Source organism: Myotis lucifugus, unplaced genomic scaffold (genome assembly GCF_000147115.1).
Source record: "Myotis lucifugus unplaced genomic scaffold, Myoluc2.0 scaffold_23, whole genome shotgun sequence".
In the NCBI taxonomy this organism is placed as follows: domain Eukaryota; kingdom Metazoa; phylum Chordata; class Mammalia; order Chiroptera; family Vespertilionidae; genus Myotis; species Myotis lucifugus.
The window spans coordinates 11,011,178-11,029,333 of record NW_005871071.1 but is presented as its reverse complement, the minus strand read 5'-3'; the positions used below and the strand labels follow the sequence as shown (position 1 = coordinate 11,029,333).

Here is an 18,156-nt window from a genome sequence, read left to right as displayed (position 1 = left end):
CGCCGTCCCCGCCCCAGTTGGTCGCAGGGCAGCAAGCCCGCTCGGCAGGCTTTTTTTGACACCGCGCCCTCGACCCGCCTGCGACGTCAGATCGGAGTCCCCGGAGCGACGGGGGTGGGGGGTGATGGAGGCGGAACGGCCTGGCGGCGGGGGCGGAACCCCGGTTACGTGCCCGGAGCCCGCCGTCTTCCGCTTCCGGTACTTCCGGGTGCAACCGCTGGATCCGTCCGGCTGGGCGCAGGACGCGCTTGGTCCCCCTCTCTGTATCGCACCGTCTACATTCCCGCCCCTGCCCTCTTCCCAGCGGGAGGGACATGAGTGTCCCTGAGCCGCCGCTGTCGGACGGGGCCCTGACAGGGCCGCCCGCCGGCCTGGGAGCCGGGGAGCGGACGCCCGGTAGGTGCTGCAGGCGGGGCGGGCGGCGGGGCGGAGTGCCTGGGTCTCCGGGTCGCTCCGGGAGCGAGCGGCTTTTGGCGGCTGCGGCCCTTGCGGCGCGGAAGTGGGCACCGCGCTGGCCCGCGCCCTGCGGCTTGGGGGGAAACGAGATCCGCAGGGGGAAGCGGGTTTTTGGGGTGGAGTTGGAAGCAGTGGATGGTGAAGTCATTCTGCGTTTCCGTGACTCCAGCTCATTGTTAGCTCTTTGTTACTTAGTGGCTGAGAATGAACTTGTCAAGATGATCGCTTTGTAATGTAGAAACCTGAGTTACCCAGAGCTCTGCCTTGCTTGTTGACATTGCTGTGTCCCTATTCCTCCAGCGGTTCCAAGAGCGATTTAAGCCCCACTGTCCTAAGGCATCCATTGAATGGAATGGGTTGACTTGCTGTGCATCCAGAATGGTACTATTTCTGTGCCGTCCCTGGGAGGATTGAGAAAGTGGTCACTCAAAGCAGCGTCATGTTCTGTGGCTCAGATAAGGGGCCCTAGAGGAGAAAGGCTGCAGGATTTGGGATGTACCTTCTCCTTTATCTCTTGTTCCAGAAATATAGGGGTTACCCCAAAATAGGGCTCAGTCCTTTCTCCGTCATGCTTTTCCTCAGTGATCTCCCTCTCTCCCCACCTTCACAAGTTGCTTCTATAAATGACTTCCCTGTCTCTATGTGCAGTTTGGGTCCCTCTCAGCTCGCTTTTTCATCTGCTTGATGGATACTTTGACATGGTTCTTTTGCACTAATCTCACAGCATGTCCATAAATAAAAGGAGATCTCTGATCCTGTTAATGGTGCCAAGTCACTCTCACTTGAAGCTCCGATGTTACCCTGGACTCTTTCCTCTCACTTGCCTCCAACTTCTGTTTAATCTAGGGGGTTCTACTATACACTTTCCAATTCCTCTTTGTATTTTCACCCTTACAGGTTGTAATGCTAATCTCCCTCTACACTGGAAGGGCTCTGCTCCCATTTCTCTTACTCTTCCACCCCATCTCTCCCACTGCTTTCACATCAGTGCTCCAAGATAAAGCTCCAATCATGACATTTCCTTGCTTGGAAGCCTTAAGTGGCTCCTACTTATTAAAATAAAGAGCCAAACCCATTAGCCTGGCACTCAAGGGTCCTCCTAGACTGGCCATGTGTTTCATATAGCTCACTACTATTATGTCCCATGCTCCAACTACCTTCTCTATTCAGAGCAATTCTGTATTCCTACTTTTCCTCATGCTGCTTTCTTTTCCCATATTGTATTCCTTTCCATCCTGTCTTCATACCTTCTTACCCATTTGGAAATAATAGCTCTCAGATAGTTGGCAGGAGTGTAAATTGTTACCATCTCTTAGGAGGCAATTTTGCAATGCCTATTAAAAAATGCATAAACCTTTTGTCCCAACAGTCTATTTCTAAGAATTTACCCTACAAAAACAGTGACAAGGATATGGAAAGACAGGGAGAAAGCTTACTGCAACATTGTTTGAAATAGCAAAAAGTGAAAATAACCTAAGTACTCATCCAGAGGTGTCTTAGTTTACTCGGGCTGCCATAACAAAGTACCATAGGCTGGGTGGCTTAAATAACAGACATTTATTCGTCACAGATATGGAGGTTGGGAAGTCCAAGATCTAGGTGCTGGCAGATTAGGTTCCTGATGAGGACCATCTTCTGGTCTTCACATGGTCGATGGAAAGAATTCTGGTTCTCTTTTAAAAACAAGAATCTCATCATGGGAGCCCCACCTTCATGACCTCACTTAAACTTCCGAAAGGCCCCATCACCAAATACCGTTGCATGGGGGTTAGGGCTTCAACATGAACTTTTGGCAGGGACACACACATTCAGTCCAAAACAATAGGGTGTTGGTTAAACTATGTTAGAATTCCATTAACATAAAAAGAATGTAGTAGACCTGTATATGTTAATTTAGAAAGATATGTAACATATATATTTAAGAGAATAGTTGCAAAAAATACAACGAATATTTCATTTGTGATAAAAACAGGATTTTTGCATGGGTATGCAAAGACAGTTTCTTGAAGGCTGTGTAAGAACTCCAGAATGATTCTAAAGGCATGAGAAAGAGTATTTTTACTTTTCATCTTTGTGTTTTAAATTTTTATATGAGTAACATTTTAAAAAAAGGAAATGAAATGAAAATTTCATCCATTCTTCAAGCTTCAGCACAAATGCCCACACCCCCTTTAGGAATTGTTCCCAGACTTCTCGGTGAAACTGGTCTTCCTGTTGTCTGACTTCCCCTCTGAGTTTCTGTTTCTCTAATGGCACTTCTCACATTCTGTGGTTCCCTGTTTTGAACCCTTTCACAGAAGGAGACTTTCCTAATTTATTGTTATATTCAGAAACTAGTATATGATATAGACATGCAGCAAATGGTTCTTATGTGAATAGAATAAGAACCCTTTCTTTTTCTTTCATTTCCCACAATAAAATACCTCGAACTTAGTAACTAAATGTATGTAAAAACATGAAACCTTGGACATTTCCAATAATTAACTAGAAGATTAGGGCAGGGTAGGAAGGGGCTCTATGAATTAAAATGTATACTATAGACAGGTGGGGCAAAAGTAGGTTTACAATTGTTTGGATGGAAAATAATACAATAATTAATAAATAATAATACAAGAATAAACTGTGTTTCATTTACTCACACCTATAAACTTGCTTTTGTCCCACCCTGTATATTGTAAGGCAGGTGTGTTAGTTATTATTCCTTAAAGTTGAAATGTCCTTATTTGGGTGTTTTTGTTTATCTATACTACTTACGTTTTCTATATTTTCTTTCACCTATTGATTGATTTTTAGAGACAGGAAGAAAAGGGTGAAACATTGATTTATTGTTCCACTTATTTATGCGTTCATTGGTGGATTCTTGTATGTGCCTTTAATAGGGATCAAACCCACAACGTTGTCATATCAGGATGACACTTTAACCAACTGAGCTACCTGGCCAGGGCTATATTTTCTTAAAGAGAGTTGCTCTTGTTTGCACTATAATTGAAATCAAGCCTTAAGCAATGGCATTGATTCTTAGATATACTTATATATACTTACTCACTTCCCATTTGATGGTACATCAGTGACAATATCCGTAAGTGCTCCACTTTCCCCATCATATATATATGTAAATCCTCACCCGAGGGTATTTTTGCCATTGATTTTTAGAGAGTGGAAGGGAGGGAGGGGAAGAGAGAGAGCGAGAGAGACAGACAGACATCGATGTGAGAGAGACACATGGATTGGTTGCCTCCTGCACCCCCCACTAGGGTGGAGATCAAGCCTGCAACCAGATGCGTGCCCTTGACCAGGAATCGAACCTGCGATCCTTTGGTGCGCGGACTGCATGGACTGACACTCTAACTATTGAACAACACTGGCCAGGGCTCCCCGTTATATTTTTATTTCATTTGTGGAGTACTTCAGTTTTTAATTAGATCTTACCTGTTTGAATATTGCTTTTCAACTTTGAGAATTCCAAACTTTGTTCATGTGTTTTTCAGGATCAGAATAAAAACCATACTATTTTATTTTGATCTCTAAAAGCTTATTTTGAATATGACAGCATGTTGTATTCCTCAATCTTGCCCAAATTGAAATCTGTGATAAAAATTATTCTTGGAAATTGGTTATAAGCAATGTATTGTAATAAATGTATTCTATATAATGATCTAATTTGAAGTTTCTGATTATTACCAGGTTATGATTAAAGAGAGATGTTTGATAGTTTAATATTAGTTTAAAAATGCTTGTAGAGTACATTTTTAATAATGTGATCATCTCATTTTTTTCTACTTCGAAATCAGTGATTCTAAAATCTTACGAACCAATCATCAAACACTTTAGAAATTGTCTTGTACTTTTCCTGGTAGTAGTAGTGATTGATGGGTATTCATTTTAGACATTTTTGAATGCCTGGTACAATGCTTGCACTCCTTTTGTTCAAAGGAAAAGTATGAGGTATCACGTCTAGATGTACACACAAGACATTATACATTATTTTCTACAGTAAATTAAGATGTTGATCTCAAGAGAGGAGAAATTCTTAGAAAATTTCTCTCCTCCTAACAAATGACAAAACAGCCCCCCTTTTGCCTGTAAATAATATCTCAACTATATACAAAATAAATGTTGAATCATATTTTCACTTCCATAAAAATGAAAAAATATTTTTTAGGAATTGAGTTTAAAAAAATATATAATTTCTGCCTGCTTTAGAAAAGAAGAATTTCTTGCTTTCATTCAGTGATTGTTTCTCACTTTTAGGCCTCAGATTCCTTTCATAATCCATTGAAAACTATAAATCCTCTGTTATGAAAAATACATAAACATACAGAATTTTGCATATATTAATATTCTTTTAATCTAGACTTTACATTATACTAGTAGCTTAAAAACATGTTTTGAGTGTTCATAATCCTTTTTTTAGAGGACACTCAGAAGGTAAAAGTTAAAATAAAAGAAAAGGATACCTGTACTACCTCATATATGTGTGCTGAACCCCACCGCCAGCCTCCTTCCCTGCCTACCTTCTACTCTCTCATTTCTGTGTCAACCTAAAAGCTTCCTAAGTTTGATTTTTGCTTGGGGACAGGTTTAAGTGACACTTCTCCAGATGAAGGGTTAATAGAGGACTTGACTGTGGAAGACAAAGCTGTGGAGCAACTGGCAGAAGGATTGCTTTCTCACTACCTGCCAGATCTGCAGAGATCAAAACAAGCCCTGCAGGAACTCACGTGAGCTAACAAAAGCCAGAGGTGCACTCATTTCCCCTCTGGTAGAGTCATTTACTGTATTAAGGTGTATTATTTGGTAACATGTTATTCAATTGGGCATTTCTATGTCTTTAGTGATAACAGATGGGAGTAGAGGAGTTCATAGTAATCTAAATATAAAAAGTGAAATGAATACTTATAGGGCAGTGATGGCGAACTTATGACACGCGTGTCAGAGGTGACACGCAAACTCATTTTTTTGGTTGATTTTTCTTTGTTAAATGGCATTTAAATATATAAAATAAATATCAAAAATATAAGTCTTTATTTTACTATGGTTGCAAATATCAAAAGATTTCTATATGTGACACGGCACCAGAGTTAAGTTAGGGTTTTTCAAAATGCTGACACGCCGAGCTCAAAAGGTTTGCCATCACTGTTCTAGGGTGTTGGGCTTCTAAGAAGTACCCCTAAATCTTATCTAGACTTTGATTAGCTTTTGGTGTTTTACCAGTATTTTATGAAAGCCTTGCCTATTGGGAATGTTGCAGGATGGGCATATACCTGTTTCTGAGTAGAATTACAAAATTGCTTCCACAAGAGTCACATTTGTATTCAATTGCTGGCTCACGAGTTGCCAGAAATCCTTAGGTATCTTTTAAAAAGAATATATATTTAATTGATTTCAGAGAGGAAGGGAGAGGGAGAGAGAGAGCTAGAAACATCAATGATGAGAGAGAATCATTGATTGTCTGCCTCCTGCATGCCCCCTACTTGGGAATGGAGCCCGCAACCCGGTCATGTGCCCTTGACTGAATCAAACCTGGGACCCTTCAGTCTGCAGGCCAATGCTCTGTCCACTGAGCCAAAGCAGCTAGGGCCTAAAGTATCTATTTTAAATTTTTTATATTCTTTTTATTTACTTAAAAAATATTTATTATTGAGAGTATTAAAGACGTCCCCATTGTTCCCCTTCACCTGGTTCCTGCCCCACCCCAGGCCTTCACCACCCTATTGTCTGTATTCTTAGGTAATGCATATCTATACTAATAATAGAGGAATATGCAAATTGTCCAGGCCACCGTCACAGTAACAGTAACGACCAAACAGCAGGCTGCATGGGGTGACCAGGCCGGCAGGAGTGGCTAGTGAGGTCGACCAAACGACTGAACAGCAGGCTGCGTGGGGTGATCAGGCTGGCAGTGGGGGGCAGCTGGGGGCAACCAGGCTGGCGGGGGGGGCAGTTGGGGGCGACCAGGCTGGTGGGGGGGGCAGTTAGGGGTGATCAGGCTGGCAGGCAGAGGCGGTTAGGGGTGATTAGGCTGGCAGGGGGGGCAGTTAGGGGCGATCAGGCAGGCAGGCAGGCAGGTGAGCAGTTAGGAGCCAGCAGTCCCAGATTGTGAGAGGGATGCCCTCCTAGGGGTCCCAGATTGGAGAGGGTGCAGGCTGGGCTCAGGGGACCCACCCCCGTGCATGAATTTCATGCACCGGGCCTCTAGTATGTATATACGTTCTTTGGTTAATCTCTTCACACCCCTACCCCCCTTCCCTCTGAGATTTATCAGTCTGTTCCATGTTTCCATGCCTATGGTTCTGTTTTATTCATCAGTCTATTTTGTTCATTAGCTTCCTTGTTCATTTATTTTGATTTTTAGATTAAATTGTTGATAGATATGTATTTATTGCCATTTTATTGTTCATATTTCTTTTCTAATTCTTCCTTTTTCCTCCTCTTCCTTCTCTTTCCCCTCTTCCTCCTCCTCCTCCTCCTCCGCTTCTTCCCCCTTCTCTTCCTCTTCCTCTTTTCTTCCTCCTCCTCCTCCTTTTCATCTTTTTCTTCTTGCTGGGATTTAAATTGGGATTGCATTGAATCTATAGATCAAGTTGGGAGGAATTGATACTTAATATTGAGACTTTTAAAAAAATTTGATTTGAGAGAGAAACAAACATTGATTTGTTGTTCCACTTATTTATGCATTCATTGGTTGATGCTTGTGTGTGCCCTGACCGGGGATTGATCCTGCAGTCTTGGCCCATTGGGACAGTGCTCCAACCGAGCTACCTGGTCAGGGCCTTAATATTGAGGCTTTTATTCCATGTACTTGGAATATTTCTCCACTGTTTATATCTTTATGAAAATCTCTTTCTTAATTATGTTAGTAATTTGTATATTTCTTTCTTTCTCATCTGTGTATCTTTTATTTTCTTTCCTTTTTGTATTGCCTTAGCTAGGACTTCCAGTGTCACATAGACTAGTAGTGAGAATGGACACTTTCCTTTGCTCCTGATCTTAGGGGGAAAACAACTAGTTTCTCACCACAAGTGTGATGTTAGTTATAGGTTTTTTAGACATTCTTTAACAAGTTGAGGAAGTTCCTCTCCCTGGTTTGTTGAGAGTGTTTTTAATCATGTATGGTGTTGGACTTAAATACTTTTTCTGCATCAACTGATAGGACCATATGATGTTTTTCTTTAGCTTTCTTCTTTTCAAATATTGAACCAGCTTTGCATACTTAGAATAAATTGTACTTGGTTGTGGTGTATAATACTTTTTAAAAAATATATTTTTGTTGATTTAGAGAGAGAAGAAGGTAGAAAGAGAAAGAAACATCAATGTGAGAGAGAATCATTGATTGGTTGCCTCCCATATACACCCTGACCAGGAATCAAACCCACAACCTGGACATGTGCCCTGACCTGGAATTGAAGTAAAACTAGACAACCAATGAGTCTGGGCTGCCTGTCACTACTTTAGCCAATTCAGCAGAGAAAGGGTTGAATCACATATCAGCCTTTATTCTAATACTGCCGGCAGTATGGGAGAGCAGCAGGTCAGCCACAAAAATCTGATCTCCAATCCCCCATAAGCCAGCAGCTTATATTGGGTTGGACAAATGTGACATGGGGAAGTAGGGATTACAGGGCTGGGGAAATAGGCAATGCGGGCTGGGGTGGGGCTCCATTTGGCTAAGGATTGTTAATCTTTCCATATTAAATAGTTCTTTAATGAGAATGGACATTCCAAGGTTGACTCTCAGGTCCCAGGCATGTATAACTCCTAGCCAGGTTAGGATGTCCTTTTTTTTTAAAAATAAGAACAAGGCAATCATGGTTAAACAGAGCATGTTTAATATTTCTTATAACTATAGCTAGTCCCTAATATTCTATTTTTGCCCCTAACAGAACCAGCAACCCTTTGCTACATGGGATGGTCGCTCAACCAACTGAGCCATACTGGCCAGGACTGGTGTATAATTCTTTTTATACATTGTCAAATTTGATTGCCAATATCTTATTGAGAATTTTTGCATCTATGCTGATGAAATACATTGGTCTGTAGATTTTCTTTTCCTTTATCTGGGTTTTGATTTTAGGGTAATGTTGGCCTCATAGGAAATGCTCTTTCTACTTCTGTGTTCTGGAAGAGGTTGTAGAAAATGGGCATAATTTCCTCCTTAAATGTTTGTAGGAAGTCACCAGTGAAACTGTCTGGTCCTGGTGCTTTCATTCTGGGAGATTATTACTTATTAATTCAACCTTTCTAGTAAATATATTGTTGGCAGTTAGACAGACATGAGCAGAGTAGGAACAGTAGGTCAGGTACGGAAGGTCACGGGGTGGAAATCCCTGGGTGCCTAGCAATGGACAAAATTGGGAAAACAAGTATTGGGGAGTGGGTCTTTGCCCTCAGGGTGACCTTTCCTTCCCTAGCATATAGTTGGTCCCCTGACCTTTCATATTATAGGTCACATGGTCCAGATCCTCCCCTGACCTGTTGTCCCCTGGCATGTCCCTAGTCAGTGGTAGATCTCCTTAGAGGAGGAACAAGAGGGCAGGAAAATAGCCTTATATGACTAGCCTTATATGACTCCCATACAAGCCCTTGCATGACCACACCTTGAGCCTTAAGCCCTCAGGACAATGGGGTTCTGACCCGCATCGGGAACAAAGCCTCAGGTACTGCGACAGAGTTTTGGTCAAACTAGAGATAACATCTAGATCTCAGCTCCAGGCCTAGAAAAGCAGCAAAACCAGACAAAGCGTGGCCATGCCTGACATCAGAATCAGGTGCAATGACTGATGACCCCCTACCCTGGTGCTGACCAGCCAGTAGAGACCACGACCCGGAAAGGACACACCTGGTGACTGAGGAATATTTATTGAGATCCTCCCCTGAGAGCTGCGCCAAGATTCCCGACTTTAGAAAACAGATGAAAACCTGGAAGACAAATGATCCGAAGCTGGCTGTCTCTCTTGATTGCACACCTTTCCTTCCCCCTTTTTTCGCCTCAAGACACGTACCTTTGCTTTCTATCTCCTTAGGGCCAAGGGCCCTTTTTTTGCTTCTGTAACTTGTTTCCAGAGTCCATGCAGCCTAGCTGGCTCCCTCCCCCACAGCTCACTTCTACCTCTGTGACTTTCTAAATCAGTGGTTCTCAACCTTGGCTGCCACATTAGAATCCCCGGGATTCTTTTTAAAATCTGATTTCTGAGCCTCATCCTCCGGAAATTCTGTTTCTTTGTTACTAATGTTGTGGCCCCACCCCATAACAAAGAAACAGAATTTCCGGAGGATGAGGCCCAGAAATCAGGATTTTAAAAAGATTCCCAGGTGATTCTAATGTGCAGCCAAGGTTGAGAACCACTGTTCTAGTATGTTAGGAAAGTTGGTTTCTCTTTCTCAGTAAAAGGTTTTGAATCAGAATTTTTATGAGTAACCTTCGAAATTATGTGGTCTGACCTTCTCACTTTATAAATGAAGAAATTTAGACCCAGAGAAATAAACTAAGATCACACAACTGATTATTGGTAGGGGAATCTTGTGATTCTTAGTCTTTTTTTCATCTTGCTTCCTGTTTATCCCTTTAGACTTATTATCCCTTGATATCCCTGCATTTTTTTCCAACTCTAAAAAGTCACTGATTCTTATTTTATTTGTGGTTTTCTTCCAGTTTTAATATAAATAAAATATCGAGTTTCTTTGGCAAGATAGCATAAAAAACTTTTTTGGGAGAATACAGAGAATTGCCAAAAATAACAAGTAATAATTTTAAATGACTTGGTCATTTTAGTTACTAGAATCGAAATTGAGGCAAGAATAAAAGATACATTTGGTTATCAGAATGTGGCTTTGGAATATTATTTTGAAAAAGATTATGCTGAACCTAATAAGCCTTGGAGAATCAATAAATTTCCAACTTAATTTCTACCTTCAACATTAAACAAGATGAATGTGATTCATTTTAATGAACCAGCACTTACAGTTTGTAATGTTTATTTTGGCTGTGTGCTTTTGTTTCAGACAGAACCAAGTTGTATTATTAGACACACTGGAACAAGAGATTTCAAAATTTAAAGAATGTCATTCTATGTTGGATATTAATGCTTTGGTAAGTATGATTTACTTGACATAGCTTAATGACATCTTTCTTGTTTTAGAAATAGGCTTGTCCTCCCAACTTTGTACATATGTATGTTTGGGATCTTTTCATCTACTTTTTTAAAGGGTAGAATTTGTCTTTTAATAGGAAACTTTGATTTACTTTATGGAACTTCTGTTGTCTTGAATAGTTATTTTTCAAACGTTGAACTTGTGATAGGAAATAGAACTTATAAAGTCTGGAATAGATCTTTATTTTTGTAAAAGAGAACTAAAAATAGGAAACTTTTGGGATACTATTTTTCCCCTTAGGGAAAGTGCACCTCTTTTTATCAATTACCTGGTTTTTAAAATTTGTGCATCCCTTTTTATCAATTAAATGGTTTTAAAAATTCATATTTTATTTAATTGTATGGCATTTTCATAATGTTATGACAAATTAACGCTAAAACGGACCCTTTGAAGTTCCTTTATGGATCCTTTAAAGCTTTCAATATAAATGACAATAGTTGAATTTCATCAGAAGCTTTATAGCTTTTAGATGAGAGGAACCGATACTCTACTAGTATTTTAAGAAACAAGAATTAACAAAAATAAGGAACTTAGGACTACCTTTCTCTTAGGCATAAACATTACAAATAGCTTGTTTTGCATGATTTTTATGAACTTTCACGCATACCTCAGTAAATGGATTTTTCACTGGACAAATATGTCTTATTAATGTTTTCCTTTTATAACAATCAAAAAGGAAGTCCATCTCCTCTAGCATTAGGCAGAGGCCTGTGGTAGTAAATACAAAGTTTTCTGCCTGTAGTTCCTGATATCTTGTGAAGGAGGCAGGCAAGGGGCAGAAACTAAGTCTTCCTCTTTTGTAGTTTCTCAGCACCATAGTGGTTCTGATTATCATTTAGGAACTGAAAACTGGAAGGTAAAGAGAGAGAGAGAGAAAGAGAGAGAGAGAGAGAGACAGAGAGACAGAGACAGAGACTGTAAGCTCTAGAGCTCACCAGACTATGACTTTACGTATAGCTGCATGAAGGTTGCTAGTATCTCTACCGACACTTCTCTCAATTTTGTTACCTGGTTTTCTCTCTTACCTTGCCTGAGAGTGAGGTGCTGTTTTGCTTTCCTGCCATCTCTGGGTGAGATGGGAAAATCTACACCTGTAACTCCGTGGGAGAAAGGTGTCCTTACAGAGGTGGTTCTGCTTGGTCTGACTTCAGAAGCCCACGGGGCTCTCCAGACACAGTTTGCCTTTTCCTGATGGGCAGACACTTAAACTGTCCTCTATCCTGGCTTGGTCTCTCTCTTGTAAAGGCAGTAGAGAGTTTTACTTTTCTCAGATGAAACTGATAGCATTAGCATTATTGGGTAATCTTACCGAAATTTTAGGATTATATTGCATGTTTTTAAAGCAAAAATGTATCTGTATACAAAATAAATGCCTATTTTATGGTCAGTAACTTTTTATCAATCTGAACTGAATCAAGTGTTTTCAAAATCCTACTAATGGCTTAATAAAATTTAAATTTGGACTTAAATTGTGGAAATAATTAAGGCTTTAAAAAATTTGACCAATTTAGGAAGAATGAAGTGTAATGCAGACATTGATTTATTTAACCATTTTGATATTTCAATCTACTTTAATTTGACTTTTCGTTTACTTTTCCATGTTAAGTTCACTGAAGCCAAACACTATCATGCCAAGTTGGTGAATATAAGGAAAGAAATGCTGATGCTTCACGAAAAGACATCGAAGTTAAAAGTGAGTTGGCAGGTTCTTTTATATTCTTTATAAAAGTAGAGGTGTAATTGTCTGTTCTTCAGTATTCATTTCTGACTTCTTATATATCCATATACAATAATATACTTAATTTCTGGTACACTGTTTTTTTTTATTTTAAAACATCCTGTTGAACCCCACTCTGGGCTTTTTTACTTATAGCTGGGCTTGTAGGCTCCTATTCTCTGAGTATGCCACTACAATTCTCATTTAACGGAGTAACAATTCTTTTTTTTTGTTCCAAGGAGACCTTAAATTACCCACAATGAATTTATGTTAAATATGAAATTTATCAATATGTATTGATTACCTCAAACGAAAGCACTTTTACTTTTAAACTAGGCCATAATCTATAAACCTTGATTGTTCTCTTGTTTTTTGAATTTTTAATATAGAAAAGAGCACTTAAACTGCAGCAGAAGAGGCAGAAAGAAGAGTTGGAAAGGGAGCAGCAACGAGAGAAGGAATTTGAAAGAGAAAAGCAGTTAACTGCCAAACCAGCGAAAAGGACATGAAAAGTTGAATGTGTGTGTGTGTTCTTCCCTCCCCTGTCCCACGTGCTTTGCATTTAAGAAGACTTAAGTGCAGACTGAAGTTAAGGTAGTGCCTTATACCATTGTGTCCTGTTTTGAAATCCTTTCCCCAGGAGTGCTGTCTCTATATGTTCATTTTAGCCATTTAAGAGCTTCTTCCTCCCGCTCTACCCCCAAGTAAAAGACAATGTCACTTGGTTGGATATTTATGGGTAATTTTTTAATTTCTGTTTTACTTAATTTTAAAATTCATTATTTTGGCCTTGAGTCATTTATGAACTGCAAAATGGTTTGATTGTTTTTTAAAATAGATTTTAAGTGATTAAAAATTAGTATGAGTGTTTTAGCTTCTTAATAACTGTGGAATTAAGTTTCAGTTTCTTATTTTATGAAATGGCTTGTCTCTTTTGGAATACAATGCTGGTTTTTGGCAGTTGCCTTTTCATTGCTTGGTTACAAAGAAATGCCAGCTGTTTAATCACATATGCTACTGGAAAAGAGGTGATGGTATAAATCTTTGTGAAGAACATGATAGAAAAGTGTATACACAGTAAATAATAGCATCTTAGACATAGGCGAGGTGAGCACAATACCAGATAGATTCCACTAACCATAGGCTCTATCTGCTTCCTAGCATTGTTGCCACTTAGTTCTTAGGTAGCTTCTGGTTCAGAGTAGATTGTATCTGCCCCTAAAGTTTGGCAGGGGTGGTGGTAGAGCTGTCACACACTCAGATATGCTTAAATATTTATAATACTTAGTAAGAGTTGCCACACACTGAGATGGTTGTCAAGCTAATACGATAGTGAGCTCAACTTTCCAAATGGAAGGTCTAATCACTAGTTCTATCTTCTGATTTGCTGTGTGGCTTTACATGTGGTTACTTTAAAAAAAATTTTTTTTTTAATTGATTTTTTACAGAGAGGAAGGGATAGGAATAGAGAGTTAGAAACATTGATGAGAGAGAAACATCGATCAGCTGCCTCCTGCACACTCCCTACTGGGGATGTGCCCGCAACCAAGGTACATGCCCTTGACCGGAATCGAACCTGGGACCCTTGAGTCCGAAGGCCTATCCACTGAGCCAAAACGGTTAGGGCTACATGTGGTTACTTTAAAAAAAAAATGCTTAAAGTAGATTGATAGATACCAACTATCTAGTTTTGTAGATAATGACAAGAATTGTGGACAATTGGTAAATAGCTTCTTCACAAAAGAGGCAGCATGATACCATTAGCGTTTTCTAGATATCCTCCCCCCAATATTATAAGTAGAAACTTATGTGAGGGAAATGTGAAGTTTCATTGTTTTTAAAATTGAGAGTTTATTATTTGCGGCTTTAATATTCTTTAATGTCCAGCTGGTCTCTAGTTTTTTAAATAGAGACTGTACAGAATCTGTAAAGGTGTGTGATTAGAATGTATATTTTTTTATAGTCTACATTACATTTTTGGTAAGCTGGAGTCAGTGTCTCTGATCTCATATCAGGATACTTAATGATGGAGAAAGGCATTAGATTTAAGTTGCGTGCAAAAAACTGGTCTGTTTAAAGGTTTAAATAGTTTGAAAGCCTTTTCCTTCTTTAATGAATGAATTATGATCTCACAGTTCACTTGACTTTGACCTTATGTTTAAGAATACTCTGACAAAGGCTGTGCATTGTTTCTCAGAGTGGTTTGTGGACCAGCTGCAATGATTATTTAAATGCTGGTTCCTGCACACCACTCCTAGTCTGCTGAAGCCAATCTGTTTGTTTATGTTGCTTTTTAAAAAGAGTTTCCTCAAGTGATTCATGCATCTTAAAAGTGGAGAACCACTGGTCTAGTGGTCTAGGTCAGAGGTTCCCACACTAGGCTGCATATTATTATCACCTGGGAACTTAAAAAAGCAGCACATCCAACATTCAGGAAGATTCTTACTCATTAGTTCTGAGGTGGGGCCCTTGCAAATTTTAAAGAGCTCCCCACATTGTTCTAGACTATTTTAGTGATTTATTTTTATAAAGAGTGAAATAGTTTAAAAAGCCACCCAGTAACTTTTGGGATTAATCTTATGAAATAAATTCTGAACTGCTGCTTTTGATATAAAGTCAGGTTTAAGACTGAAATTGATAGCAGGCAGGAAATAAAGAGCTCTGGTAAACCAGTTGAACGTTTGTGACCTGTATTAAAATAAATCATGTTTATTGAATGAATGACAGGGCACATATGCTTTTAGAATTGTATTATTTAACTTTGGAGATTTTAAAAAATGCTGTTTTTAGCCCTGGCACGTCCCATGCACAGAGAGGTCACTGGTTCCCATTCTGGTCAGGGCAGATGCCTGGGTTTTGGGCTTGATCTACAGTAGGGAGCATGCAGGAGGCAGCCGATCGATGTTTCTCTCTCTCTCTCCCTTCCTCTTAAAAAAAAAAAATCAATAAAAGCTTATATATTTTTAAAAATGCTATTTTTTAAAAAAAATAGCATCCACTATATGTAGGTCAGTTGTAAATCTGAAGTAATTCCCTTGGTAATTAAATTAATTTAATTTAAGTACCATGGTAATTAAAATTGAAAACTTTATGACAAGAATTGTGGAAAATTGGTAAATAGCTTCTTCACAAAAGAGGCAGCATGATACCATTAGCGTTTTCTAGATATCCTCCCCCCAAATTTCAGTACTGTATTTCAGTAATATAGAAACATATCTTACTAATCTTGGACAGAACCCTTATACTGTATTTTTGCACAAAATAATGAATTGGTACTTGGGTTGAAAAATAATTGCCTTTGTTGTGATACTATTTCCCATGTACTGAACTAAAATGATGGGAGTTGATTGTGTGTTTACTGTGTAGGAGGTATCATGTAGATGTGCAGATGTAGACTGTAACAAGGATTGTATCCTTTGTGAGTTTTTGAGTTGATACAGTTTATAAATGTATCACTTACACACACTCATGATTTGTCTGATTTTGACTTGTAAAATGAAGACTACTTTTTACACATTTAATTTAAAAAAGGAGTTGCGCAATCGGTTAGCGCGCGGTACTTATAATTTAAAAAAGGCCTATAAATTATCCAAAGTCATTGACCAAGCACTATTTATTGTGTACATAGCACTGTATACTTCCCTTTATGGACATTATTTCAACCATTCCACTCCTTTGCTTTCCTCTCCTGTCACCTTTCTCTTAATGTTCTCTGAAATTTGTGTCATAAAATGACTAGTCCACTCATGTAGTCTTTTTCAGAAAAGTGATAGAAAGTGTGAAAAGATTCTAGTTGAAATAACCCAACTTTATAAAGTTTTAATTTGAGAATAAAAATAATAGCTACTGCTTTTAGTAGTTTGGTAGAAAGTGCTTCATAAGGATCTATAGCCTATGAATAACAGAAAATTCCAACTAATAGAATATTTTAGGTCATGTTTTATATATATTTTTTTTTAACTTGGGAGTTCTTGGACCCCTTGGAGGGACTTCTGTGGATGGCCTTTGGAGGAGATAGATTCAATTCATATATATATATATATATATATATATATATATATATATATATATATATAAATATATATATATAGTGCCCCCCAAAACGGAGTAACAATATTCAATATACACTTTGAATATTTATAAAGGCAGTGTTTATTAAAATACATTTCATTTTCAAAATTGAGCTATCAGTTATTAAACTGTATATATATTTTTTTGGACATTCTGTATATGATTTCCTCCAAAACAAGGATTCAGTGATTAAATCTTCAAACCTCACTGTGCACATATTTAAAAAAGTTAGTTACTCGGCCAGTGTAGCTCAGTGGTTGGTTGTCGACCTATGAACCAGGAGGTCACGGTTCAGTTTCTGGTCAGGGCACATGCTTGGGTTGTGGGCTCAATCCCTAGAGTGGGGCATGTAGGATGCAGCCAATCAATGATTCTCTGTCATCATGGATGTTTCTATCTCTCCCTTCCTGAAATCAATGAAAAAAATATATATATTTTAAAATATATTTTTATTGATTTCAGAGAGGAAGGGAGAGGAAGAAAGAGATAGAAACATAAATGATGAGAGAGAATCATTGATCTACCTCCTACACACCTCTTACAGGTGATCAAGCCTGCAACCTGGGCATGTGCCCTTGACTGGAATTGAACCCGGGACCCTTCAGTCTGCAGGCCAACGCTCTATCCGATCAGCCAAACCTGCCAGGGCTGAAAATATATTTTTTTAAAAGTTACTTAGTTTCTAGGTTTTCCATTTGGATAAGATAGTTTCTCTATTGTATATTTGTTCAAATATTTTTGTTCTGATTATTCAGATAGTTAAGATTTGTTCTATTGCTTAGCTTATTCATACTGTTTTAGTTTTTTTGCATGTATAAGGCCATTAGGGTGAGACTAGGTTTATTTTCAAAGCCATTAAGAGAGTGAGGGAAGTCGTCAAGGGAGACAGTTATGAATGACTAGTTTAAAAAACAGGAAAAGCAGCCCTAGCCAGTTTGGCTCAGTGGCTGTTGGCCTGCGGACCGAAAGGTCCCGGGTTCGATTCCAGTTAAGGGCACATACCTCAGTTGCAGGCTCCTCCCTGGCTCAGACCCTGGTTGGGGCGCGTGCAGGAGGTAACCAATCGATGTGTTTCTCTCACATTGATATTTCTCTCTGTCTTTCTCTCTTCCACTCTCTCTAAAAATCAATGGAAAAATATCCTCAGTTGAGGATTTAAAACCCCCCAAAAAACACGAAAAGTGAAATTTCCAAAGAAACACAATGTAAAGGCAGGGCCATCAGAGAGAAGATAGATAAAATTTGGGGTGGAACAGGGGTGGTAACCGAGGAAGAGAAAAGGAAGGGCCAAGACAGGTAGAGGGAAAGTAATATATCTATTGTGTACCCTGAATAAAGGAGATTTAAAGGCCTGTAAAAGAATGATAAATTAATGAAATTCATCTATTTTTAGGGTAAGATCGCCCCCTACTGACTCTTCATTCTGATTAATACATTCCTAATGCGCTTCAGGAGGCCTGTAGTGCTCAAATCTGGATAAGAACGGGGCTGAAAATCACTGAGCATGTGTGGGTGCTGCTCACTCCTGGGTGGGCTTGACTTTCATTAGGACTTTGGAAAAGATGGTAAAGGATAGTGAATACTTTGTCAGGGAATACTAAGCAACAAAAACATGTATATAGACTTGAAGGTTCCTGGCCTCTGCTTTGATCATAAAATTTAAAATTTTATAGTATATTCAGTCTTAGTAATACTGTGGTTAGGATTGTGGACACTGAAGTCAGACTGCTGGTTTATATTCCTGTTTGATCTGGGGCCTT

General features: G+C 39.0%; 1 protein-coding gene across 2 annotated transcripts in view; it reads left to right on the top strand.

The window, feature by feature from the left end:
* Positions 1-206: 206 nt before the first annotated feature.
* BLOC1S6 (biogenesis of lysosomal organelles complex 1 subunit 6) overlaps positions 207-18,156 on the top strand; it is a 42,727-nt gene continuing 24,777 nt past the window's right edge. The window contains exons 1-5 of one of the 2 annotated variants that reach the window (XR_002828538.1): positions 207-396; positions 5,036-5,177; positions 10,459-10,546; positions 12,215-12,301; positions 12,715-12,919. Coding sequence is in view for 1 of the 2 variants with exons in the window: in XM_006086010.3 (XP_006086072.1) it covers positions 315-396; positions 5,036-5,177; positions 10,459-10,546; positions 12,215-12,301; positions 12,715-12,834 (519 nt within the window). In the remaining variant the exon portion in view is untranslated. Of the gene's footprint in view, positions 397-5,035; positions 5,178-10,458; positions 10,547-12,214; positions 12,302-12,714; positions 13,208-18,156 lie in introns of those variants that run through there. The other variant, XM_006086010.3, reaches the window with a different exon arrangement.